General features: G+C 52.1%; 1 protein-coding gene across 3 annotated transcripts in view; it reads left to right on the top strand.

The window, feature by feature from the left end:
- Positions 1-24,974, top strand: part of NTNG2 (netrin G2) — a 47,889-nt gene that overhangs the window by 13,180 nt on the left and 9,735 nt on the right. For 2 of the 3 annotated variants that reach the window (XM_056505366.1, XM_056505367.1), the window contains exons 3-5: positions 8,462-9,105; positions 19,984-20,156; positions 22,279-22,305. In XM_056505366.1, the coding sequence (XP_056361341.1) occupies positions 8,462-9,105; positions 19,984-20,156; positions 22,279-22,305 (844 nt within the window). Of the gene's footprint in view, positions 1-8,461; positions 9,106-19,983; positions 20,157-22,278; positions 22,306-24,100; positions 24,323-24,974 lie in introns of all 3 variants that reach the window. The other variant, XM_056505368.1, reaches the window with a different exon arrangement.

Below are 24,974 nucleotides of genomic sequence, written 5' to 3'. Positions count from 1 at the left end.
CCATCCCATCCCATCCCATCCCATCCCCTGCAGAGGTGAAGCTGTGAAATAACCCCTCACTGATGCCCAGGTGCCTTGCCAGAACCTTGCTACCCACAAAGCATCCCTTTGGAGGGTCACAGGGAAGAGGAGAGGTGCCTGGAGGATGTGCAGATGAAGGCTTGGCTGGAGCATTCCCGAGTGGCTCTTGGGCTGCAGCCACTCAGGCAGCCCATGGGAAAACTGCATTTTCCATCTTCCACCTTATGAGACAGCTTCTGTCTTATCTAAAATACAGCGAGCTCGACCAAAGAGGTATTTTAAAAACAACAACAAAACCAAAAAAGTAGAAAACATAGCATCTTGAAGGAAGACTCCCCAGGGTCTCCACAGTCCAATGCTGTGGTGCTGGCCCCATTAGGGACCTCTCCTTGCACGCTCACAGGCATCCCAAAGCTGCTCCTGAGATGTTTTCAGGTTCAAGTCACAGCTGTGCAGTAGGGGAAAAGCCCATGGCTCAGTTGGGGACAGGGGAATCAGTGCAAGAAGAGTGGTCCTGGCCAGGGAGATCCCTGGAGAAGGGCACAGACCTCCACCTGGGCTCACAGGGAAGGGGATTTCTGGGGTTCTTTGGCACAAGAGGAGCCTTGTATTTCTCCTGATCCCTCCCTGTGCTCCAGCCCTCTCTGCAGTGAGTTATGGCACTTGCCAGCTGTTGGGAATAATCGCTGTAAATTAATTACGGTTGTTTCACCCCTCTGATCCCTCCCAGCCCATGAATAGAGTGAAAATTAATTGTCAGAGAGTATTTCCAGCTCTCTTAGAGTCCCACCTTGGCCACTGGCAGGTTATGGTTTATGCCCTAAAGCATAAGATTTAATTACTCACAAATGTTATTTTTGATCATAAAATCACCTTGTCTTGTCATAAATCCAGACAGAGCAGTTGAACCCTCAGATCAGGAGCAGCAAGAGTGAAAACACCCTGAAATGTCATTAGGATGAGCCTGTGTTTTCTCCTGGGTAAATGCAATTCTGTTTGGGAAGCAGCAGCACGTCCTGGAGTGATTACTGGAAGAAAAGCCAAGGAATTTCCCAAAACACACATTGCTCAGGGTGGCCCTTGTGAGGAATTTGTGTTGCAGAAAACAGGTTGAACTCTGTGTCACCGGGGAGGTTCAGGGTGCTTGGCACTGGAGCTGGGTCTGGCACCTTCCCTGCTCAGTGGGTGGTTTCCCTGTGCTGACCAGCACCAGAGCAAACCCCCAGCCCAGCTGCAGGGAACTGAGGTCCCTGGGAAGCCCTGGCAGGGTCAGGAAAGCCGGGGTAGGGGACGGAAGGGAAGTGAAACCCTGCAGTGTGAGCTGGGGGCACCCAGCCCAGTGTAAATCAGGAAAGAAAATGTCCTGGGAAGATCATTTCAGCTCCACCCGGCAGCCTGTGGAGCTGGACAGGGGGAGGGAGGGAGGAAAATCAAACTTTGGGAGGAAATGTGGTCCAGAACACGCACAGGACAGGCAGGGATGGAGTGGGACCCCCCTGCAGGCTGGGGACCCCCATGTCCCCTGCAGGACACCTGCAGTGGCTCTGCTCCACAGCAGGGCCTGGTCAGGGCAGGAGGGATCAGCTGCACAGGGAGATTCTGCTGATCCCTGTTTCTTGCAGGATTTGGAAGAAATTTGATGCCAATTTCAGGAAACGAGGGGACTTTGTGAACATCAGCTGCTGCCCTTGGAGCAGAAACTCACAGGCAGGACTGGAGGGCCTTGGGATGTTCTGAGGGAAGCAGAAAGGATTTGGGATGTTCTGAGGGAAGCAGAAAGGCCTTGGGATGTTCTGAGGGCCTTGGGATGTTCTGAGGGGAGCAGAAGGGATTTGGGATGTTCTGAGGGAAGCAGAAAGGCCTTGGGATGTTCTGAGGGCCTTGGGATGTTCTGAGGGGAGCAGAAGGGATTTGGGATGTTCTCAGGGCTTTGGGATGTTCTGAGGGCTTTGGGATGTTCTGAGGGCCTTGGGATGTTCTGAGGGGAGCAGAAGGGATTTGGGATGTTCTGAGGGAGGTAGAAGGGCCTTGGGATGTTCTGAGGGGAGCAGAAGGGATTTGGGATGTTCTGAGGGAGGCAGAAGGGATTTGGGATGTTCTCAGGGCTTTGGGATGTTCTGAGGGAGGTAGAAGGGATTTGGGATGTTCTCAGGGCTTTGGGATGTTCTGAGGGAAGCAGAAGGGCTTTGGGATGCTCCTGAGAGCTCCTTAAGCATCACAGCTGGATGGGGTGGGGGCTATAGAGGGAGTTGTCCCCTCCTGGGGCAGGGGGAGGTTCAGACAGTCCTGAGAAGAGGGAAGGAGGTTCCTGTGCTGTCACCTGCTGTTCCTGGCTCTGCAGCTCTTTGGGGTCTGTCAAACAGCCCCCAGCCCCAGCCAGTGCCAGACCCTGCAGGAGAGCCTGGAGACACCCCAGCTCTTAGAGGGAAAGCCATTCCAGAAGAAAATAACCAAGAGGAACCCACACAACAGCACTGATCTTTGTGCTTTAACTTTTCCCCCTTTAATAAAAAACTTCCTGTAAAACACCAAGGATTTCCACCCCCAATTAAAAAAATACAAAATTTTGTTTTCCAAAACTCCTCCAAGTTGATGAGACCTTGTCATTACTCTTACTGTGGGACTGTAATTAAAAACAAGTGGTCCCAGGGTGCTCTAGGTTTTGGCAGAGGCCTTGGTTTAAGCACAAGTCCATCAAGCAGAAGAGACCCCCAAAAGCAAAGGAAGTCCTGGGGGGTTCCCAAGACATTAAACAAATCACACCAGGTATGAGAGCTGTGACTGAGCATCCTTGGCTGAGCAGTACAAACTCTCACATCATCTACTCATTTTTTCCTTGCTCAAATCTTGTTGGGTTTTTTCCCCCTTTAATATTATTATTATTATTATTATTATTATTATTATTATTATTATTATTATTATTATTATTATTATTATTATTATTATTATTATTTTTCTTATTTTTCTTCACTGTGCAGCTCGTGGTTGCAATTGCTTTCCAGCTTCCCTTTGGCATTGAGATCTAAAAGCTGCAGTCTTATTTCTGTGCAGCTTTCACCATTCACAACAGATGTCTAGTTTGTTTAAAATATTCAACAGCCTAATGATTAATCAAGCAATTGCACCTACAAAAGTATATAATTTTATGCTACGAGGCTTAAAAATGGTATTATCTGCTAGGGGAAAAAAAGAAAGAAAGAAAAGAAGCAACTTTTGTGCTCATTAAGAGCCCTAAAAACCATCTGGGCTTTGTAAAACTGAGGCCTTTTGTTGTGGCTGGTTTCCCCCATTCCCCCCTTCCCAGCAAGGTGGGGAGCAGCTCCTCTGCAGCATCCTGGATTCCTGTCATCCTGCTTTGTCAGACCAATATCTTGTTTCTTAAGAAATCCTCCTCCTCAAGGAGCAAGTCTCTGCTGTCACCTTCAGAAAGTGCCTTTTGCAGCATTTCTGCCCAGAACTGACTCCAGGCACCAAGAGGAGGCAGAACCAAGGGCTGGGTCAGCAGTCAGCAGGGCTGGGACACGTTTCCAGCTCAAGGACTGGGCCCATGGGAACCTCTGGGTGCACCCAGGACAAGCCCCAGGATCACTCCAGGCTGGGGATGAAGGATGGAGAGCAGCCCTAGCAAGCAGGATTCAGTCCCAGGATCTGAAGAGAGTCTACAGGAAAGATGGGGAGGGCTCTTTATGATGAATTGTGGTGTTAGGACAAGGGATAATGGTTTTAAACTAGAGGAGAGCAGATTCAGATTAGCTGGAAGGAAGAAAACTTTTATAATGAGTGTGGTAAAACCTCAGAGGTGATGGATGTCTCATCCATGGAAACATTCAAGGTCAGGCTGGATGGGGCTGAAGATGCCCTTGTCCATGGCAGGGAGTTGGACTAGATGACCTTTAAAGGTCCCTTCCAACCCAAACATTCTGTGATTTGGCTCACAGAGGCACAGCTTTACCAGGATGCCATTTTTTAGGACATTGTGTCCTCAGTGAGGCTCTCACAGTTTGTCCCCTGGAGATTTGCCCTTTTGGGCTGAGCTGGGGCTAAGCAAGGCTGCAACACTCTTTGGTTCAACCCCAAAAAAGTGCACAACCAGAAGAGCTGGAGAGCATGAAATCTGCAATGTGTAGTTGCTGTGAGGACACTCACGACTGATTTAATAGCGTGAGACTCAAAGTGAACTGGTTTATTTTAAGCTCACTGAGACCAAGTTTGCCTGGCTAATGCATCCTGACTTTTAGATTGAAGACTTAAATATCTCAAGACTTTGGACAGATTCTTTGGAGGACACACGGCTTGGAGGAGGAAACCAGACTCAAAAATAATACCTGGACTTGTTTCAATAGTGCTATATCTGATCTTACCAGGACCAGGGGAGCAGCCAAAATGTGGCCATCTGTTTCCTCTCCCCCTGCCCTCCTGGCTGACTCCAAACCACCCCCCAGCACAAAAGGCATCGAGCATCCCACAGAGGAAGGACAATTCAATAAAGCTAACCCCAAAAAGGAACACTTCATTTTAGCAGAGGAAGCTGTAGTGATGTGACTCACTCGGTGGCTTTTGAGGTTCTCCCCCACCTTGCTGCCACTTGGGGATTATTTTTGAGTTTGCCCTGTTACACCCATGCACCTCTTGAGCCATTTGCCTCCCCAGAGCATCACAAGCCCCACAAATCACCTGTGACTGGAGCCCAAATCTGCTCAGCTACATCTTCAGCCATGCTTAGCATGGAGTTGCAAACTTGCTGGATGAATAAAAACTCTCTCAGGTAAAAACAACAGAGGATTCAAGTTCATTCATATCTGAATGAAAATGAGATTGATCTTTTCCTTTCTAATTTTTCAGTAGGATTTACAGTTTCATGCATTTGAATTGCTCCTGCCTTCCTACTTTGGATCCTGTTGGTCAAAGTGACCACACTTGGCAAATGGGGACAGTGATTCCTGCCAGCTTTGTGAACACAAGCAGGGTGACAAGAAAAGGCCTCAAGTGGTATTTTATGGCCCCAACCAATGTAATCCCTGTGGATTTCTTACTGTGGTTGCTGAGAGTGAGATGGATATTAAAAAAGAGATTAAAAGAGATTAAGGAGATCTTTGGGGGTGCTGCCTGCTGAGCTGAGCACACTCCCAGGTCGGGGTACAGCAGGGGCTGTGCCTCCATTCCCTGGGATCAGCACATGCACACAGGCAGGGTTTTCTCTCTGCTCCTCCCTGCTCCTGACCCTGCCAGGGACGTGCCTGGCCAGCCCTGCTCCTCCAGACAGAACATGGTGAGGGGATCATGCTTGAACACACTCAGCTGCTTCCCTCACTGCTCCAGGGAAATCTGTCCCACCTCCCATGCTGGCCAGGGAAGCATTTCCTTACCATGGTTTCATCACAGAGTCCTTCATTTGTTTCATTTGGCCACTCCAAAGAAAGCACTGATAGGAGCATCACCCACAGCCCTGGAAGTGGCCACTGTGGCCATGCTGGGACAGCTCAAGTGGCAAACACTCGCTGAGATTCATCTCACAAGGAAAGGCAGGCTCATGGCAAGCCAGCGCTGAGACACAGACTCTGCTCAGACAGAGCCACCGAGCAGCAAGGCAGCTTTGTCAGGCAGTTTTCTGCTGCCATCCCAAGCCAATTCTCCACCTGCTGCTCCCTCCTTCAGACAAGTGGCAAAAATGGACCTCGGGGATGGTCTTTTCAGAACTGTCCTATTAAGCCATCTGTATGGCCACATTGGCAGGAGGACCATACTGCAGCACAATATGTTGCCTGAGCACAGGAAACACACTCAGAGCCCCCAGCACTTCAGCTGAGGGGGATTTTTCTGCCTTTTCCCTCTGCCACCGCTGAAAAGCTGCTCTGAGAGGCAGCTCCATCCCCCAGCAGGAAGCTGTGTCTCATTAGCAGAGGTAAACAATTCCTCTGAACGTGACGAGTCAGGAGAGCATATTAAATATGTCAATATCTCAGGGTGTTTTAATCCCCACTCCAGAACAGCTTGTTGTGGCAGGAGAGGACCCCCAGCATGGCTCAGAGCCCAGCTGGCATCTCCCCCTCTCTAAGGGGGTTTTGGGGTGCCCTCACCCCTTGACCTCACATACCCAAGCAAGCCTGAGCACTCCACTGGTTTCCCTTGCTCTGTTATCACAGCTGCAAACAAAATAAATGAATAAACAAATAATCCAGATATTTGCTTTTTAAACATCAACCCAAGCATTCATTTGTGAGTAACCTCCCTGCTGCAGGGCGGGCACTACCCCAGAGCTCAGCATCTCCTGTCCCAGCCCTTCCTCCCAGCACACACAGAGGTGGCAAAAGCCACACACAGCCCAAGCTGAGGCTGTGACAGCAGGAACAAACCCCAGCTCGGATTTGCAGCTTCACTGCCAGGCAGGGGTGTGCCAGAGCAAGGCTGGGTGGAAAACAGTTTGAGTTGTGACCTGTTTTATCATGTGCTGTGTTCACAGGAGTCCCCTCGTGTCCCCAGGGCTGCCTGCCCTGCACAGGAGCCCAGTTCTCACCTGGAGCAGCCACTCCTGGTTTGTTCCCCCAGGGCTGACAGAGCAGCCTCCTGCCTTGTTTACACTGTGCTGCTCACACGCTGCTCCAGACACAGAATTATTTGTGTCCTCAGGAGCTCTTCAGGGCTCCTGGGTGCTGTGGCCTCCACTGACTTCACAAACAGCTGCTTGCCTTCAGTGCACATCTCTGAGCTCTGAGGAGGCACCAAAGGCCCATTTTACAGACAGGGAGTGGAGAAGCTCTCAGTAGTTCCTAAGACTTTTGGTTGCCTGGCTGGAGGTGGCAAAGCCCAGATTTCCCAAAGCATGCTGTGTTCCTCAGAGGTTTCCACGTTCAGAGCTCAGCCCCACTTTGCACCTGAGACCATCCTCTTGCACAAGGCAGATCCCCTCCTCTGCTGTGCCTGGGTGTGCACAGGGCACCCCAAAAGCAGCTCACAGCCACTCAGACTCCAGCAGTTCCCTAGATCAAAGCAAGCCATGGAACCAGGAGCAGCCCCTTCCCACACTGCAGCAGCCACAGACACAACCTGCTCAGATCCACCCTGCACCTCAATTTTTGGAGCCTCCAGGCACCAGTATCAGCTCCCCACCTCCTGGCACTGCAGGAAGTCCCCAGGGCCAGGCAGGAGCACACTGATCCTCACACAGAGCACCTCCCCATGGCTCCCAACCATGCACAAAGCACCACAAACCAAAGCACAGCACCCAGCTTGGTCTTACCTGGAAAGCTGCTGTGCTCAGGAGAGCCAGACCTCACACTCCAGCAGGCTGCTCACCTCCAGCCAGCAGCTCTGAGCAGTTCCAGCTGCTTTATCACCTCCTCCTCCTCTGCCAGGTGCCTCTGCCTTCCTGAGAAGGGTCCCACAGCAGCAGAGCCCTCTGTCATACCAAACCCTCTCCCTCCCAAATCCTTTGGATTTTGATTCTGAGAGGGAGGCACAGTGACAGCAAAGAAATGCTTCATATGCAAAAAAAGAAAAAAGGATTTGCAGCATGTTGCAGAGTTTTTTTGTGATCTGTACCCACTAGAACACAGCTCTACACAATCCCCAGGGCAGGTGTGACCCACATGCTCACTCCTGGAGGCTGCAGGGCAGTGATGCTGGGCTTCAACAAACATATGGGTGAGCAATAAATGTATTGGCACAGCTACCCACCCCCAAAAATTCAACATGAGGTGTGTGACCTTGATGCTGTGTCCCAGTGCAGCTCAGCATGTGTGGATGTGGAGATGTGTCCCTGCAAAACACACCAGCCTGGCCTTGCACAGGCACTTGTGGGCAAAATGGGATGGCTGGAGGCTCTCCCCCAGTGCTCAGGCCTGGAGGCAGTGGACACTGTCACCTGCATGGGATGAGCCATCCTCCCCACCCTGCTCCCTGTGCATAGCTGAGGACCAAGGCACCAGGAGCACAAATCTCAGCTCTCTCTGCTACTGCTCAGTTCTGTCCCAGCTTGGAGCTGGAGAAACTGGGTTTCCATCCCCTAGCTGTGCCCACAGGCACTGGGGGATGGTTCTGTCCTCAGCCTTTTCAGCATCAGGAGCCATGGGAGGCAGGGGTGTGCTTGGGGGATTTCAGCCATTCAAGGCAGCAGGGATGAGCACAGCTTTCTCAGGCTTGTAAATCAGCCAAGCTTAACCCAAGTTTCTCAGAGACCATCTCAGGGAAGGAGCTTTCTATGAAAACTGCCCCCGTGCCAAATTGAAAAGCCCTTTCCCAAAGGGCCTTTCAAAGGAAGCAGCTCAGCCGTTCTTACAGCTGAGGCAAAGCCGCGTCTTTGTGCCTTAAAGCCGTTCTCAGAACCAGCATCCTCCAGAGCCAGGCCTCCTCCAGCTCAGCCAGCAGCTAACAGGACACAACCGCAGGGTGTGTGAGCGCCCAGGTGCGTTTTCCTCTCGGGTGACCGTTGTTGTTGTTCCAGGAGAACCCGTACCTGTGCAGCGACGAGTGCGACGCCTCCAACCCCGACCTGGCGCACCCGCCCAAGCTCATGTTCGACAGCGAGGACGAGGGGCTGGCCACGTACTGGCAGAGCGTGACGTGGCGCCGGTACCCGGAGCCGCTGCTGGCCAACATCACCCTGTCCTGGAACAAGAGCATCGAGCTGACCGACGACATCGTGATCACCTTCGAGTACGGGCGCCCCACCATCATGATGCTGGAGAAGTCGCTGGACAACGGGAGGACTTGGCACCCGTACCAGTATTATGCAGATGACTGCATGGAGGCCTTCAGCATGCCAGCACGGAGGGTCCGCGACCTCTCCACCACCAGTGCCAACAGGGTCCTCTGCACCGAGGAGTATTCCCGCTGGGCGGGCTCCAAGAAAGAGAAAACCGTCCGGTTCGAGGTGCGGGACCGCTTCGCCATCTTCGCTGGCCCCGACCTCAAGAACATGGACAACTTGTACACCCGCCTGGAGAGCGCCAAGGGGCTCAAGGACTTCTTCACCGTCACCGACCTGCGCATGAGGCTGCTGAGACCCGCCCTGGGGGGCACCTACGTGCAGAGGGAGAACTTGTACAAGTACTTCTACGCCGTCTCCAACATCGAGGTCACCGGCAGGTAACGGCTGCTGGGTGTCTGTGGGGTCTCTCCTCGCAGGGATGAGAACTGAGCCGTCAGCGTTTCTGCCGAGCGAGAGACAGCCATTCCTCCCTCTAACAGCCCTTCTCCCCTGGCAGGGCCGCAGATGTGTCCTTGCAGGGGACACAAGGCTGTGTCCTCCTGCAGCTGGTGCTGGGGGAGCTGGGACGTGGCTTGGATGGGCACTGAGGGGCAGAGTTCCCTGCAATGCCCTGTCCCAGCTGTGCAAACACAGCCAGATGTCTCAGGGGTGGATATGGGGCATGGAGATGTCTCAGGGGTGGATATGGGGCATGGAGTGAGGCTCACCCCACTAAACTCCAGATCACTGCCAGTAGAAGCAGGGTGGGTCATCCCCAGTCAGTCCTGCACACCCTGAGCAGCCCCAGCCCTGGCAGATGAAATTTGGGGTGAGGGTAAACCCCCCGACAGATCTGGGGCAGAGGAAGCAAGCAGGGGGTTTGTTTCTCCTGGGTTTTGTTTTTCATTCCTCTGTAGGATGCCATATGTTACGTTATGACATCAAGTGAAAAAGCAAAGTAAGGTGGAAAAGTGCCGAGATGGCTGATTTCCCATCCAGCTTGTGCGAGACTCACAGGCGAGAGGGGAAAACCTCCCCATCACCCAGCCCGTGCTAACAAGCATCACCACAGCGACAGAGGAGCCGTTTGTGTCGGCTCCAAACTGTTTGCTTCTGAGAATTGCAAGTAGAAATGTTTGCAGGTGCCACCGAGGCTGGCTTTGAACAGGCTCCAAGGGGAAGGAAGCTGCAGGGAGGGATGGGAGAGCCCTTTCCCCCCGCCAGGGCAGGCAGGAGGCAGCAGGCAGGGTCTGTCTGGGATGGGCAGCTCTCAGCTGGGCTGGGAGCATTTGGGGTGCCGTGGGGATGGCTCAGGGAGCAGCCCTGGGGGGTTCAAGTATGTGGGCAGAGGAGCAGGACAGCACCTCCACATGTTGTCTGGTAAATTAGGACTAAATATTTTATATCAGTGTTTGTGCACTGAGCTTTGGTTTCCAAGTGTGGAGATCAGCACAGATAACCAAGGACTTGTCTTTGCTCCTGTAGCAACCTGGGGATTCTTGATGCTTCAAAGAGTTAAAATGCTCTTGGTGTCCCATGAACACCTTCCTCCTCTGAGCCATTTACCTTTCCTGCCTGCCTTGGGCAGGATTTGTTGCATCAGTATTTAGGACTTCAGGCCATGCTGGTGGGATTCCCCCCAAACCAGCACCTTGCTCTCAGTTGTCCTCCTCCCCCCTCCCCAGCCCCACAAAAACTTTAGAATTCACTGGCCAAATTTAATACCATTTAACAGTAGCTGAGATTGGTTCAAGACAGAAAATCCCTAAAAATTCTGTGAAAAGAGGCAGCTAGGGAAGGGCAGGGAAAACCCTTCAAACACACCCAGGGCTGGAGGAGTCACAACCTCTATGAGACATCCAAAATCCCACAGGCACCCCGAGGGCAGCTGGAGGTGGGGATGGATGCCCTGTGGAAGCTGCAATGCTGCTTTTTACCAGGGCCAACATGAGACAGTCCTTCTACTTTATTTCAGTAAAGGGAGAGGCCATGGGGCATTCCCCAGGGATCTCTCAGATTTTTGGAGGATGCAGCCTGCCTTTTTATCCCAATTTCCCGGCTGCATTTCCCTCTCTCTTTCCCCATTGGCTGAGGTACTTGGGAGGTACAGACTTCCCAGAAAGCCTGATACCTAAAATTCCCCTCTAATGTATAACCCTCCCTTTTAATTGTTAATTCCTATGGAATTTATGGTTTTCCCCCATTGTTTCTTTCATCTTTCAATATCCAATTTCATTTATCAGCAAACCTTACAGTTTGTTTGTAAAGGCAAATATCTTGTATTCCATTCATCAATCAGTGGAATCCCTCCCATTGTTTCTTTTGTCTCTCAGTGCTAGTTTTATCTATCAGCAGACCCACAGCTTGTTTGTAAAGACAAATCCATCATTCCTCTCAGCTGGGAGCAGGGGAAACTCTGAAATCTGCTTTTTATCAGCCCAAACTCCAATTTCTGAGTGAAATGCAGATTTGCACTGCTCCAGCTTGCTGGGCTGGTCCCCAGGAGAGAGGGACACTCACCCTGGACAGGGAAGAAGTCAGTGCCTGTCCTGTGCTGACTCTTCAGCCCCCATGGGCACAGGGCAGGGAAGGTGAGCAGCTGAGGAGCTGTGCATTAGTGATGGATGAGAAGGAGAAGCTCCCTGTGAATTAACTCTGCTTCTGTGATTATTCCAGTCCCAGCAAGCAGGTTTTTGCACTGAAGAGCAATCTAATTCCAGCTGTAAGCAAAGCCAGTTACAGTGCAGGGACTAAAACCAAATTAAATCTAGTGTATGGCTCAACAAGGGATGGGTTATTGAGGGGAAGAGAGGAGAAATCAATGTGAGCCTGACAGGAGCACTGTGCAGGGAAGGGGGAGGAAGGGTGGGCAGGGATGGGCATGGACATGGACACACACTGCCTCTTCCAGGACGTGTTGGAGGGACAGCAGAAAGTGCCAAGATAAAAGTGGGGTGGTGTTAGGGATGCACTCCAGGAGGCATGGAAACAAGAGGGCAGATGATTGTGAAGAAATGAGGGGTCAAGGGCAAAATGCAGGCAGAAAATTCCACCTGGAGAGCAGAGTGAGAGAAAATTCCAGCTGGAGAGCAGAGGGAGCAGCCCTGAGATGCTGGAGGAGCTGTGCCTGGACACGGTGAGTGGCAGTGCAGGAGCAGTGTGTGCCATTGCCTGTGCCCCAGTGTGTGCCATTGCCTGTGCCCCAGTGTGTGCCATTGCCTGTGCCCCCAGTGTGTGCCAATGCCTGTGCCCCTGTACCACATCACTTTTGGCAGTGATGAGGCACTTGGCAGCTCATTTCCAGTTGATTTTCATAGTCAAGGGAAGAGCAAAACATTTAGTCCTCAGAGCAGACCATGAGCCCAGGGGGTTTCCTGTGCTGCAGCCTTAACTGGTGGGTTCAGAGAATTTTCTGTGATCCCCTCAGGCCAGGTATTCCTGCAAGCACATCCCGTCCTTCACCCCTCAGCTTCATAACAAAGAAAAACTCCCATCACAACCTCCCAGAGCTTTTGGGAAAAGCAGAAAGAAACAGAACAAAGGACATGGGGAAAGAGTTTTCTGCCTTCTCTTGTCCTGTAGGCCAGAGAATCTGGTGAATCCTGGGGTCACTGCTTCATTCCTGGTGCTGGCACAGTGGGCTGGTCCCTCAGGGTCTCCTCTGCATCTCCTCCTCCCACAGCCATTCTCCGTTCATAGCTGACAATTTATTTTTACTCTCTTTCTTCTTGGTATCTTTTTCTTTTCTTTTTATTTTTTCCCCCCTCCCCTTCTTCTTCCATCCTGTCCCTATTGATCTGCAGAGTAACTGGAGATGCAGAAGAGGCAGGACAGGAATAGACACAAGCAAGCCCTTGGTCTGTGTGCAGTGTGTGTGCCAGGCAGGGTGGGGAAGGGAAGAGAAGGACTTTTCCCCACAGATCTCTGTATTCACTGCTTAATTTTCTCCTCAGTGCAGCAGTGAGCTTGGGCACGGGTGAATGAGCTTTCCCTGGCTGCTGGGGCTGTGGAGAGAGCCACTGGCTCTGCTTCCACTCACACTGGGTCTCTCTGGAGTAATTTCTTCCCCTTCCCAACGTCAGTCAGTGCCGTGCTCAGCAGGGCACGCTCCATCACGGAGACATTAATAAGCTGTAATTGAAGTTAATGTGCCATGGCCAGGACATGTGGATCCAGTTAGGGGAAATCAGATTGAGCAGAAGTGAATCAATTTTAGGCTGGTTATTAGGATTTCTCCCCACTCTGTCCTGCCCTGCCCCAGTGCATGCACTGTCTGTCTGTCTGTCCATCCTGCTGGTGATGAGCAGTCCCTGGAGGAAGGCAGGAGGAGGGAGCATCCCTCACCACTGAGCAGCTCCATGGGGCAGAGCCTCTTCTTGGGCTGTGCTCAGCCCAAGGAGGCACCAACAAGATGAGGTTTCTAGTTCTGAAGTGGCATTTCCTTTCCTCACTTCACCAATTGCTTTTCTTAGGCTTTCCTTGGCTGCTGCTTTGCTTACACCAAAAAAATTGAAGGGAAAGGCCCTTTGAGCTCCCTGCCTCTTTCCCTGGTGTATCCCCAGTGCCATGCATGGATGCTCTCCTGGAGGATTTTCTCTCCACATGACTTGGAGTTGGTGCTAGTGGAGCAGAACAATTTTGGCCAGCCTGTTACCCTGGTGCCAGCAGCCAGGACCAGGCACTCCAGACCTGGGGGACCAAGGCCACCCCCAGAATCACCTCCTGCAATAGACAGAGCTGGAAATGGTCAGTGGTACCCACATGCAGGGGATATATTTTACTGCATTTGTGGTGAGTTTTGAGATGTGGAGATGACTGATGCTGCATTGCTGTTAAAGATGAATAATTCCTGGTCACTGCCTCCTTCTCTCAGTGAGGGCAGCTCAGTGCACTTCCCCTGTGGCTGTAGCTCAGCTCAAACCAGGGCTGCCAGCACAAAGCACATCCTGGCTGCCCCTGAGCTGCTTTGCCCTGCTTCTGGCTCTGTTGTGGGACACCTTCCAGCTGATCTTGACTTCTCCAGCAAAGCTGTCCTTAAATTGGAGAAAAGGTTTAGTCAGTGGAAGAGTCTCTTGCGGAGGGTCTTAGATTTTGTGTGGTGGCTGGTGAACATCTCTCCCTGAGGAGCAGGGTGGGACCTGCACCAGAGGGGAACAGGCAGGACCTGGGGTGAATGATGTGTGAGAGCAGGAGCTCCCCAATCCCAGTGCTGGGACACCACTCCCCAAATAGCCACGGGCTCACCCAAACATCCCCCGAGAACCAGCCCAACACCCCTGCAGCCCTCAGCCCACACTTGGCAGCTTTGGGATGACCACAAAACCCAGGGCAAGCACTGGCTGTGCCCGTCCTGCCCCTTCCCCTGCAGCTCCTGGCAGACAGAGCTGGGCCCCAGGAGCAGCAGCATCCTCGTGTCAAGGACAGCCAAGTCTGTGCCAGCCGGGTTCTGTCCTCGCCTCCATGCTGGGCAGCCCCAGAGCTGGATGCCTCAGCTTCCCTGGCATTCCTCCAGGCTGGAATTAGCTGGAGTTCGAGCAAAATCTTGCTCTTGGTCATATAGTTAAGTTAATGTGCAGCAACTCTTTGCTGGAGTCCTGCAAAGGTTTCTGCTCCCACTGCAGCAAGGTGGGGAGGGAACTCTGAGCAGGAGGGAGGGAGAGAGAAGCGCAGAGAGCTCCTCCCTCCCCCAGACGCTGCTGACACTTTGTCGATAGCCAGAGACGGATGCCCAAGGTCCTATTACCTGCTCCTGGCTCTGGTTTGTGAAGGGTTTTATTCCCCCTCCGATTTTGTTGCCGAGTTGTGTCCGGCCCTGAGCGGATAATAGAATTTCATCGATAGACTGAGAAGGTGATGTATGTTAAAGCACTTAATATAAAGAGACTTCTACAGGAGCCCAAATTCAATTTGGCCAATGAACTCAATTGCAGGCATTATTGCATTCCAGGAGAAAGACCAAGAGCATTTATACACATTACTCTGCAAATATTTATGTTCACATATCCATGTGATGTCCTCTTCACCCTTCCTCCCTTCTGCTGGCCGACCCCCTAATGGGGAAGTTTGGTTTTGTGTTTGCTTTTTAAGACAGCTTTGAATATAAATAATGTTCCACCAGTCAGCAGGATCTTGACAGCTGGTGAGTGTCAACTTATTTAAAATAAATAGCCTCTCAGATGGGAACAGCCAGCTAGCCTGCTCTCCACTTTGGCATCTTTTAAATTGTCTCATCTTTGTAACCCAAACCTCAAATCATTTCGGAGGGCAGTGAGGAGGGTTCCTTCCTGCTGGGAGGACTCACCCATCCCTACCACACAACCAAAAGTAAAAACCCACAAGGAAAACAACCCACTCACAACCCTCTGGCCAAACTCAGGGGGTTTTTTTCAGTTCTTTGGCTCTGCACAAAGCAGTGAAAGCCAGAAGCCTCTCACCCTGCTTCAAGCTGAAAAAACCAACATGTTAAAATGGATTTTCCTCTCCATCAGTCCCTGGACCATGGGCTTGGGGAAGCTCCCAACCCTGCTCTTGGGATGAGCCACTATTGCCTTCCCCATCCTCTCGAGCCCTGCTCCAGGACTGGCAGCAGCAAACCCCTCCAGAGCGACCTCCCAGCACGGCAAATCCTGATATAAACGCTCTCCACAAAGGGACTGTGCTTCCTCCATGGCCCAGCCATTAGAAGCTATTTTTACCTGCTTCCACACGCACAGATGGGCCAGAAACAATCCAAGCTCAGCACCCGTTATGCTTTGCCCAAAAGATTTGCTCCCTGCTTTTGCTGAGCTGCCAAAACAGTTGCAGAAGAGCAGGTAGAAGTGGGTAAGTGATGGCCAGGCAGCGTGCTGGGGATGACAATAGAGAGATGGAGGAGAGTTATTCATGTTTCCCCGAGAGCCCAGATCAGTTGAAACATCGTTTTCCTTGGGGAGGGAGAGGAAAGAGCTCCCTTCAAACACATCGTCCCGTGAGACTCATTAAAGGCTCATCAATTACAGTGAGAGCAAACAATTCAGGGGAAAGCTCTGATAAGCTTTCCTCCGGCCGGCAGTCATTAGCGGCTCTCCGAGCAGACAGGGAGCAGGGGGCAAAGCCAAGCCCCGGGAAAGGCAGGAGAGGGATGGCTTGGAACCCAGCAGGATGGGACCAGCAGTGTCCCCATGGCCATGCAGAACATCCTCGCGGAGAGGGGTGTGCAGGCTGGGCTGCAAAGAGGCTTGCAGGGGAGTTCTTGAGTTTTTAAGGAGCTCAGGGCAGTCGGTGCTGTCTCATGGGGATGGAGCATCTCTCCAGGTCCTCACCCAGCACTGTCACTGCATCAGGACAGAGGATGTGCCAGCAGCCCGAGGCTGCCCCATCCCTGCAGGAAGGGAGAGGAGATGCTCTTTGCCTTTCCCTCTCTGCAAGTGGGGCTGAGGACAGAAAATGGGGTTGTAAAACAAGTAAGAATCCTTGGAAAGAAAACAAAGGGCTGGGATGGCTTTTTAAAATTACTTCAAAAGTAATTTTTGAAATTAATGAAAGCTCAGGGAAAGGGGCTGTTTTTCTACTCCCAGCACAGAGGGAGATTTGCTGCAGGTTTGCTGCACTCACCCCCTTCCTGTGTGTGGGCATCTCCTTCCCTCACACGTGGGCTTGGCACCAGACACCTCTCCAGCAGCTCACTGCTGTGACCTCCAGGATGCTGACGTGGAGAATTGCAGAAAAGTGTTCTTTATGGCTGAAAAAAAAACAAGAAGAAGAAAGAAAAAGAAAAAAAAAGAAAGAAAAAAAGGGCACTTTCCTGTAAACTTTCCTTGGCGCTCCAAGCTCCGTGATGTTCCCTGGTGGAGGCATTGGCAGCATCAGAACCACACTGCACCACTCTGAGGAAAGCTGAATGGCCTGCACTGAAATAAACTCCTTAATGCCCCTTTGTGCAAGCTGTAGCATGTGGGGCACACGTTGCTCCCACCACTCCTGCTGGAACAGTGAGAGCTGGTGTTTGCTGAATGCCGAGTGCCAGCCTGGAGCAGGATGGGTGTCCCTGGTGCCCGAGGGTGCTGTGGGTGCTGCAGGGGCTGCTCCCCACCACTGCTGACCCTCCACGGGCTCTGAACACCCACGGAGAAACTCGACCCACGAGCCAGAGAGGAGAAACACTCCCAGCTCTCTCCCAGAGCCAGAGAGACCATATTGCAAGCAGCACTTTTCTGGAGCAGCCCCGGGGCTGGAGCAGGGCCATGGCTGCCTTCTGCAGGGCACAGCGCAGGTGTCTGCCCCGCTGCTGATTTTTAAGCCTCATTGCTAAGTAGCTCCTAACCTTTCCCTTCATCCTCTCCTTCCTGCCGTGGCTGGGCGCCGAGGAGGATGAGCAGGAGGAGCAGCTCCCACCCAGGGGACTGGGCTAATGCCATTTACTCCAGTCTCCAGCAGCTGAGTCTTGGCTGGGGGAAGGCAGGCACAGACCATCAGCGTGTCCTTGGGCTCTGGGCCCAGAGGAGGAGGCACAGAAGCCTGAGGAAGGGGTTGAGGCTGATCCACAGAGCCCAGGATGCAGAACTGGGCTGGCTGAGGGTGCTCAGCTGCTCACCATTAAATAATGCAGCCTGATTGATTGGGCTGCAAAGTGCTGTGCTGCAGGGTCAGCCTGCTGGGGTTACAGTTCCCTGCTTAGATTGATGATCCTCAAAGGTCGAATTCAGAAAGCAATTCCCTGGTAAAATTGATCCTTGGGATAACAAAACTTTTGCACAGTGGCAAAGCACCTAGCAGAGAGAAAAATCAGTGACCTGGGCACAGGCAGGCAAGGTGAACACTTGCCTCTGCTTCCTCTTGAGTTAGTTTTCCTTGTTTACACAGATTAGGAAGTGAGGGTCTCCCCTGGGAAGAGAAGTGCTCTGGCTGGGGGACAGCCATGAGCTCCCTCCCTGTCCCGATCCCAGTGGGAGGAGGCAGTGGGGCTGTCCCAGGAGCTGCTGCTGGGCTCCCAGCCCTCCCCAGTGCAAGTGAGCAGGGCTGCAGAGCAGGCACCCCTGGCTGCCTCCTGCACACACCTGTGCCTTGCCAAGGCTGGGTCCCACAGGAGCCAAATTAATGCTAAACAGGTCTCACCCTCCTGCCCTGGGAGCCAGAAGCACCCAGAATATCTGCTTGGCTTCTGCCAGGAGCAAGGATGTGCCACATATGGAGGGGGCTGGTTGAGGCTGCCTCAGGCCACCACAGGGACCAGCTGGTGGCCACCCAGGGCTGATGTCCCCACTGTGACTGGTCTGTGACTCACAGGAGCCAAGCACCATGCTCCACCTCACCCCAAACTTGAGGCAAAACACGGGGTGTGACAGTCCCCTCCACCCTTGTTCCCACTCCCCTGGGGCTCCTGAGCCCCCCCGGGCTGGATGCTGAGGCTGTGCCCCATCCCCTCTCCCATCAGAGGAGGAGGGAGGAGAGCTGCAGCTCCTGGGGCTGTTGCTCTGCCCAGGCAGGGCCCAGAGCAGCAGTGGTGAGGTTTGACCTGCTTTAACCTGCTTTACCCCACTATCTTGCCTGCTTTGCTCTCGTCTGCTCGTTCTGAAGCCAGAGAAGGAGGCCAGGCTGCGTGGAGCTGAATAATTCAGAGCCAGGCTCCGCAGCGCCCTGGGGCTGGGCAGCGCCTCTGCCAAAGGCTGGGACAGCTCACCAGAGCCAAAGGGGACCTGCAGCGTCTGAAATTCAGCATCCTGCTGGCTGTAGGCACCAGCCAAAGCCACTTCCTTGCCCTGGATGCTCGTGGCTCAGTCCCAGAGCAGTGCTGGTGCTCTCAGCCGTGACGCGGCAGCTCCAGCCCTCGCTCACACACGGTTTCAAGTGGAGCATGCTGAGTGTGGCTGCCTCTGCTCCCTGGGCCACATTTTCCTCTTCCCTCCCTTTTTAGAGGCTGCAAAATTCCCTCCTCTGCTTGGTCAGACACTGGGCAGGGTTGTAAGACGGGGAGAGATTGTTCATCCAGCTTATGCTTAGCCTCTGAGCTAGAATTAAGGGCAGGGAGGGGAGGGAGGGGAAAAAAAGAAATCATACATGAGGTCAGCTTATCCAGCCATGCGTGAGGAGAGCACAGCAAGGCAGCCTCAGCGGGTCAGGCAGGTGGCTGGGGAGCTGCTCTGGGGCTCCAAGGCAGAGGGGGAGAGGCACCAGGAGCTGGGGCATGCGCAGCACCCAGACTCCCAGCTCCCAGCCTAATCCAGGCTGCTTATCCCAGTGCACACAGCACCAGGAGCAGCAGGCCATGTTCCCTCTGTCTCCTCTGCAGGCAGCTCATTCCCTCAGCTCTGCATCTCCTGAGCCCTGCAAGAGGCAGCCCTGCCCCATCAGACTTCTCCACCCTGCACAGAAGGCACAGCATTACTGATCCCTAATGCTTCTGCTTCTGAGAGTGTAAATTATTGCACAAAGCAGGGAAAACCATCGGGCTGTGCCAGGGATCGGCTGTCTGGAATGCAATGAGATGTTCTGGTCCCCAAAGTCTCTGTCTGATGGCCTCAGCTCAGGCCCAGGAGTCACAGAGCCACGTGTGAGTTATGGGCTCAGGCTCTGCGCTCTGCACGAGTCACCTCCGGAGTCTGAGCAACAGGAATTATTGTGCATGGAGATAATTATTCCCTGCACACTGCACTACAGCTCATTAAAAGTTTCTTAATGTTTGCAAATTGCTGAATAGTGTTTTTAGTTGTTGCCTTCTCTGATGAGGCGGGGACTAGCTGGGGGGTTCTGGTGTTGTCTGTGTTATTTTGGTCACAGCAGGCTGGGGCTGTGCTGCACGTAGGGAAAAGGGTTTGTGCTGGGCAGCCTCACACGCAGGAGAAAATGCTGTTGGCTTTGGCACAGTGACAGGGGGCAAGGGCTGAGTGCCACCAGGGTCAGCCCAGCTCCTCCGCTGAAATCCAGAGACTGCCTCCAAGTAAAAGCCTCCATCTGAGGTAATTACCCTGATTCCTGTAACAGCCTGACGTGAGTGACTCCTTCCTGGTGTCCCAGCTGCAGATGTTGAGCTGCCATTAAACAGCCTGTGCTCCTCAGTCAGATACTGGGAGTGAAGTGTCTCATCTAGGATGAGAGGCTGCACATCTGCCCTGGGTGAGGAGGTGGACACTGAACCCCAGCACCAGATACCTGGGGAAAACTGATGAGTTCAGTGAGGGAAAACCTGCAGGAGGAGCAGGGAAGGGGTGACCAGCCCAGCCTCAGCACATTTTCAGCACTACCTTGAGGACAAGGAGGAGCAGCACTAACACCTGACAGCTCTTCCCTTTTTCCTCCAGGTGTAAATGCAACCTCCACGCCAACCTGTGCACCTTCAAAGAGGGCAGCCTGCAGTGTGAGTGTGAGCACAACACCACGGGCCAGGACTGTGGCAAGTGCAAGAAGAACTTTCGCTCCAGGTCCTGGCGAGCAGGGTCCTACCTGCCTCTCCCCAACGGGTCCCCCAATGCATGTAAGTAACCTGCAGGGATTGCAGTGCATGTAACCTGCAGGGATTGCAATGTATGTAACTGCAGGGATTGCAATGCATGTAACTGCAGGGATTGTAATGCATGTAACTGCAGGGATTGCAATGTATGTAACTGCAGGGATTGTAATGTATGTAAGTAACCTGCAGGGATTGTAATGTATGTAACTGCAGGGATTGTAATGTATGTAAGTAACCTGCAGGGATTGCAGTGCATGTAAGTAACCTGCAGGGATTATAATGTATGTAACCTGCAGGGATTGTAATGCATGAAAGTAACCTGCATGGATAGTAATGTATGTAACCTGCAGGGATTACAATGCATGTAAACTGCAGGGATTGTAATGCATGTAAGTAACCTGCAGGGATTACCATGCATGTAACCTGCAGGGATTGTAATGCATGTAACTGCAGAAATTACAATGCATGTAACTGCAGGGATTGCAATGCATGTAAGTAACCTGCAGGGATTACCATGCATGTAACCTGCAGGGATTGGAATGCATGTAACTGCAGAGATTGCAATGCATGTAACTGCAGGGATCCAGCCTTTGCTGCACCACATCCGTGGATGGGAGTGGGTGCTCATCTTGCCCTTCTCCAGCTCAAATTGGTGCAGGATGCTCAGCTTTCCAAAGGGAAATGGGTCCTTACCCCTGTCTTGGTGCACAGAGAAGTGAAAGAGGATCTGGTGGATGCAGAGGTGATGTGTTGGCTGCTGGCAGAGGAGTGAATCTAAATGATGTTAAAGAGCAGGGATGATGACCTTAGGCCAAGATATAACCACGGCTCCAGGGCAGTGCCAATAACTGTCCTTTAACAGAGGTGTTGTTCAGCACAGCAGAGCTCTGGCTGCCCAGGGGCTCAGTGCTGCCTCTGCTCAGCTGCAGGAGTGCTGGCTGCTCCCTGTGCTCACCAGCATTCCCAGGAAAAGCCGTGAGCTGTGGTCCCTGTGTGCAGCCCAGCTCTTCCAGCTGCAGCTGGCACACAGCTCTGACAGTGCTGGAGGATGAATTCCCACATCCTCCAGGCAGGGAATTGGAGCAGGAGACATCACAGATGGGCCAGCTCCTCCTGGCTTCCTGTCCACTCCACATTAGCAAACTTGTTTAAATGTCACAAAGCCACGGTAGCCACTCCAGCCTTTCAACCAGCAGCTTTGAGCATTACCAAAGAGAATCTTTTCTCTCCCTCCCCACAAATTTTTTGAAAGATTTATGTGCTTTAAGATGATCAAAGCTGAAATTCAGGCTCCGAAGGCCGTGACGGGAATGTTTTGTGTGTGCCAGGGCTGGTAGACGAGCAGGTTCTTTGAAAGGGAACGAGCTTGTCAGCTCCCACCAAGCGCCTGCATTGCTTCAAAGGAGCCTGGGAGACTTTCTGCTGTTGACAGGAACAGACATGCTGTTCTCTCTCTTTCCCTCCCCTCCATTCCTTCTGTCTCTTTCTATTTCTCTTTCTGCTCTGCTCTTCCTTCTCCCATTTGTCTCTCTTCCCATCATTCAGTCTTCTTCCTCCTCCCCACATCAACATCCTCTTCCTCTGCCCCAGAAGCAGCTCTCTGAAGCCCTCTGCTCTTGGTAGTCCTACCTCTTCTGTGCTTTATATTCATGCAGAGCTGAGACTTTCCATGATTCACCCATGTGTTCCAGCAGGCAGGCCCATGAACATGTTTTAAAAAAGACTGGACAAGGCACTCAGTGCCATGGTTTAGTTGATGAGGAGGTGTTTGGTCTTAAAGGTCTTTTCCAACCTGTTCATTCTGTGATTCTGTGATTCCTTAGTCCCCTGTTCAGACCCTACAGCTTGTCCTTTGCTGGGCTTTCACAGCAGCCCCAGGAAATGGTTAACAGAAAAACCCCATCAGCAAGGACCACACTGGTTTCCCTTGCTCAGGTGAGAGGCTTGAGATGCCAGGAGCCCAGACAGCGTTGTCTGACTCTTTCTGTGCTTTGACAAAAGCAGCTTTTAATCTGTAGCAGCAAACTGATGTGCCTGTGAGCAAGCCCCCACTAATTAGCTGCTGTTCAGTCCCATGTTGTGTGTCTGTGTGATCTTCTGATGGTGTCCTGCTTCCAGTGACTGGGCTTCCTCTTGTTTTTTCCAGGTGCAGCTGCAGGCTCAGCCTTTGGCAGTAAGTAAAACTCTGACTGAAATGCTGGCATTTAACACCTCGGTGCATGATCCTTGTGGATGTCACTAGGAAAAAAATATATGGTTATTTTCTATCCATTATCATTTTCCAGGCAATAACTCTTCCCTAATTGTGCCTCATTTTCTGTCCTGTCAAAGAGTCTTATATTTTCTTCCTCTGACTTCAGCAGCCTCATTTTGCCTCTTCCTCTGGCATGGTTTCCCCCCATGAGGTTCGTTAGTATGGCAGCTGGAAAGGAAATAATAAAAGACTCTTCAAAATCACCAGTGCTGGCTGTGAACTCCCCCCTTAGCCCCCAGTACTGCAGAATTCTGCTCTGAGAAGGAGCTGGGTGTGAATTATTTGGTGTAGAACCCAGTCTGGGTCACCTTGGGCTATCAATAAAAAAGCATATAGAGAGTGTGTACATCTGTATGTACACGTGTATGTATATGAACAAATGTCTGTGAGGTGTCAGCAGCAAAGGCAGAGCTCAGCAGGGATTTCTGCTGCAAGATTGATGGCAGGAGAGGCCTCCTAATTTAACAAAGCTGGAGGTAGTTTGATATCAAAGAGCCTGGAGTTTTGGTTAAGCAGAAGCCTGGGTTTGAATGTTGTAGTGCAGAGTGCCCCTCCAGAAGAAACAAATCAGGGAGCTGAATGAATAATGAATTCCTTGGTTTGCAGGCAAGGGGGAAGAATTGGAGGAGGAATTGTTTCAGGGAAATGCAAATGCAATTAGGAAAAGCAGACCTAATAGAAAAGTGGAGGACAGGTTTTCTAGGTGAATGAACCATATTTAGTTTTTTAGCAGTTAAGCGCTTGAAATTTTTAAATAAAAATTAAAAGTCTCCCTTAAGTAACTTAGGATTTCAAAAAAATAAATGTTTCAATAGTTTAAAATATTCTTCACCTTTCTCTTCAAAACCATTTTGATAACTTTTTTCTTCCCATTTACAAAGGTTGGCATCCTCAGCACTACTTTTATATCCCTGGAAAACATTCCTCATCAAGATTTTCTGCAGGGCAGAAGCTGGGAGGGTGCTGGGAGCGATGTGCAGGAGGTGGACAGGAGGGATTTATGTGCAAGGCCAGTTAAGGAGAGATTATTTAGCTCACATAGGAGCCTAGAAGTGACCTAAATTAAGTATTTAAACTAGCTCAGGGCTATTATGAAATTAAGCACGATAATCTGCATGAAGCAGTGGGACAAACAAGGACAGGAGGGCAGCAGGTGTGAGCTAAGCAGGAATTTGTGTCCTGGTGTTATTTTGGTTGGGGGCAGTGGGGCAGGATCACTCCTGCCCTGCTCCATGGGGGCTCTGCTGACCCCCAGCCATCCCAAAATTTGGAGGGTGCCACTGGAAACAAACACGTGCCAGCGGTGCTGGTTGGCTTTGATGGTGGCAGGGAGCTGGGTGAGGGGTGGCAGCAGGGAATGTGCAAGGAGCACAGCTGGGCCTGGGGGCTCCTTGGCACCTCCTCACCCCATCCCTGCCCAGACATGCTTCCATCTCCCTTTTTCAGCTTAATTGGCAATTAGTTTTTGATGGAGCTGTAAGTGTTTAAGCCAATATCTGCAGCAGCAGGGTAAGCTGATGCAGCCCCAGGCTGCAGCCCTGCTCACACACAGACACGCCCTGACTGCAGGCAGCATCACCAGCCTTAATCCTGCCCGTGCTGGGAAATCTGTCACCAGCCCAGCCCAGCAGCAGCCTCACAGGTGTGCAGGCTGGCATGGAAACCCACCATGCCCCCCAGCAAGTGCACCCCAACTCTTCTCTTTGCTTGTCAGCCTACGAGCGACCGCAGCGAGTAAACACCGCAAAAAGCACCACGGCAAAAAGCACCACTGCAAAAACCACCACTGCAAAAACCACCACTGCAAAAACCACCACCACCACCTCAACCACCACCACCTCAACCACCACCTCCACCACCACCTCCACCATCTCAACAACCACCACCACCACCAGCAGCAGCAGCACCCCCCTGCCAGCCACCACCACCCAGCCAGGTGGGTGCCGTGCTCCCTGCCCTGCTCAGGATTTAGGATTCTGCTCCCAGGCTCCTCTCCCAGCTGCTGTGTTGGTAGCTGTGGATCTCTGCTCTGTAGGATGATAAAAGAACATGGATAAAAATCACCCTGACTTGCTTCACTTCCCCCAGCCTCCAGGCAGCCCTGGTTTGCTGTTGTGTCTGGCACAGAGATGCTCCCACAGCTCCATGGCAAGGCAGGGCAGGAAAGAAATGAAGACTTTTCCATAATAAATTCAAACCAGGAGAGGGGAATTTTACCCCATCCTACCCTGTCCCTGACCTCCAGACTCAGAGCAGCCCACAGGCTTTGCTCTGTCCTTGCTGGTGCCACCAAATCCCTCTGGCCAAACCCATGGATGTGGTGCAGGTGCAGTTTTCCTAGGGCACAATTCCAGCATTCCCCAAGTGGCTGCTGCTATCCAAGCAGCCTGGGAGCTCACACACGTGCCAGAAACATCCTTCCCTAATTTCTGAAATCACCCAGTGGAGGAAAACTTTTGTCTTTTTTCTGGGGGCTCCTCCTTCCCTCCCCCTGTGAACAAGGAGACATCGTTTTTCCTTGTCTTTTGGAAATGAGCAGATAAAACTTAACAGCAGGACATTTTTTTAAGCTGCTCATGGGGGAATTA

The sequence above is a fragment of the Oenanthe melanoleuca genome, chromosome 17 (genome assembly GCF_029582105.1).
Source record: "Oenanthe melanoleuca isolate GR-GAL-2019-014 chromosome 17, OMel1.0, whole genome shotgun sequence".
In the NCBI taxonomy this organism is placed as follows: Eukaryota; Metazoa; Chordata; class Aves; order Passeriformes; family Muscicapidae; genus Oenanthe; species Oenanthe melanoleuca.
Note: the sequence above shows the minus strand (reverse complement) of the source record. Positions and strands in the feature narration are given on the sequence as shown.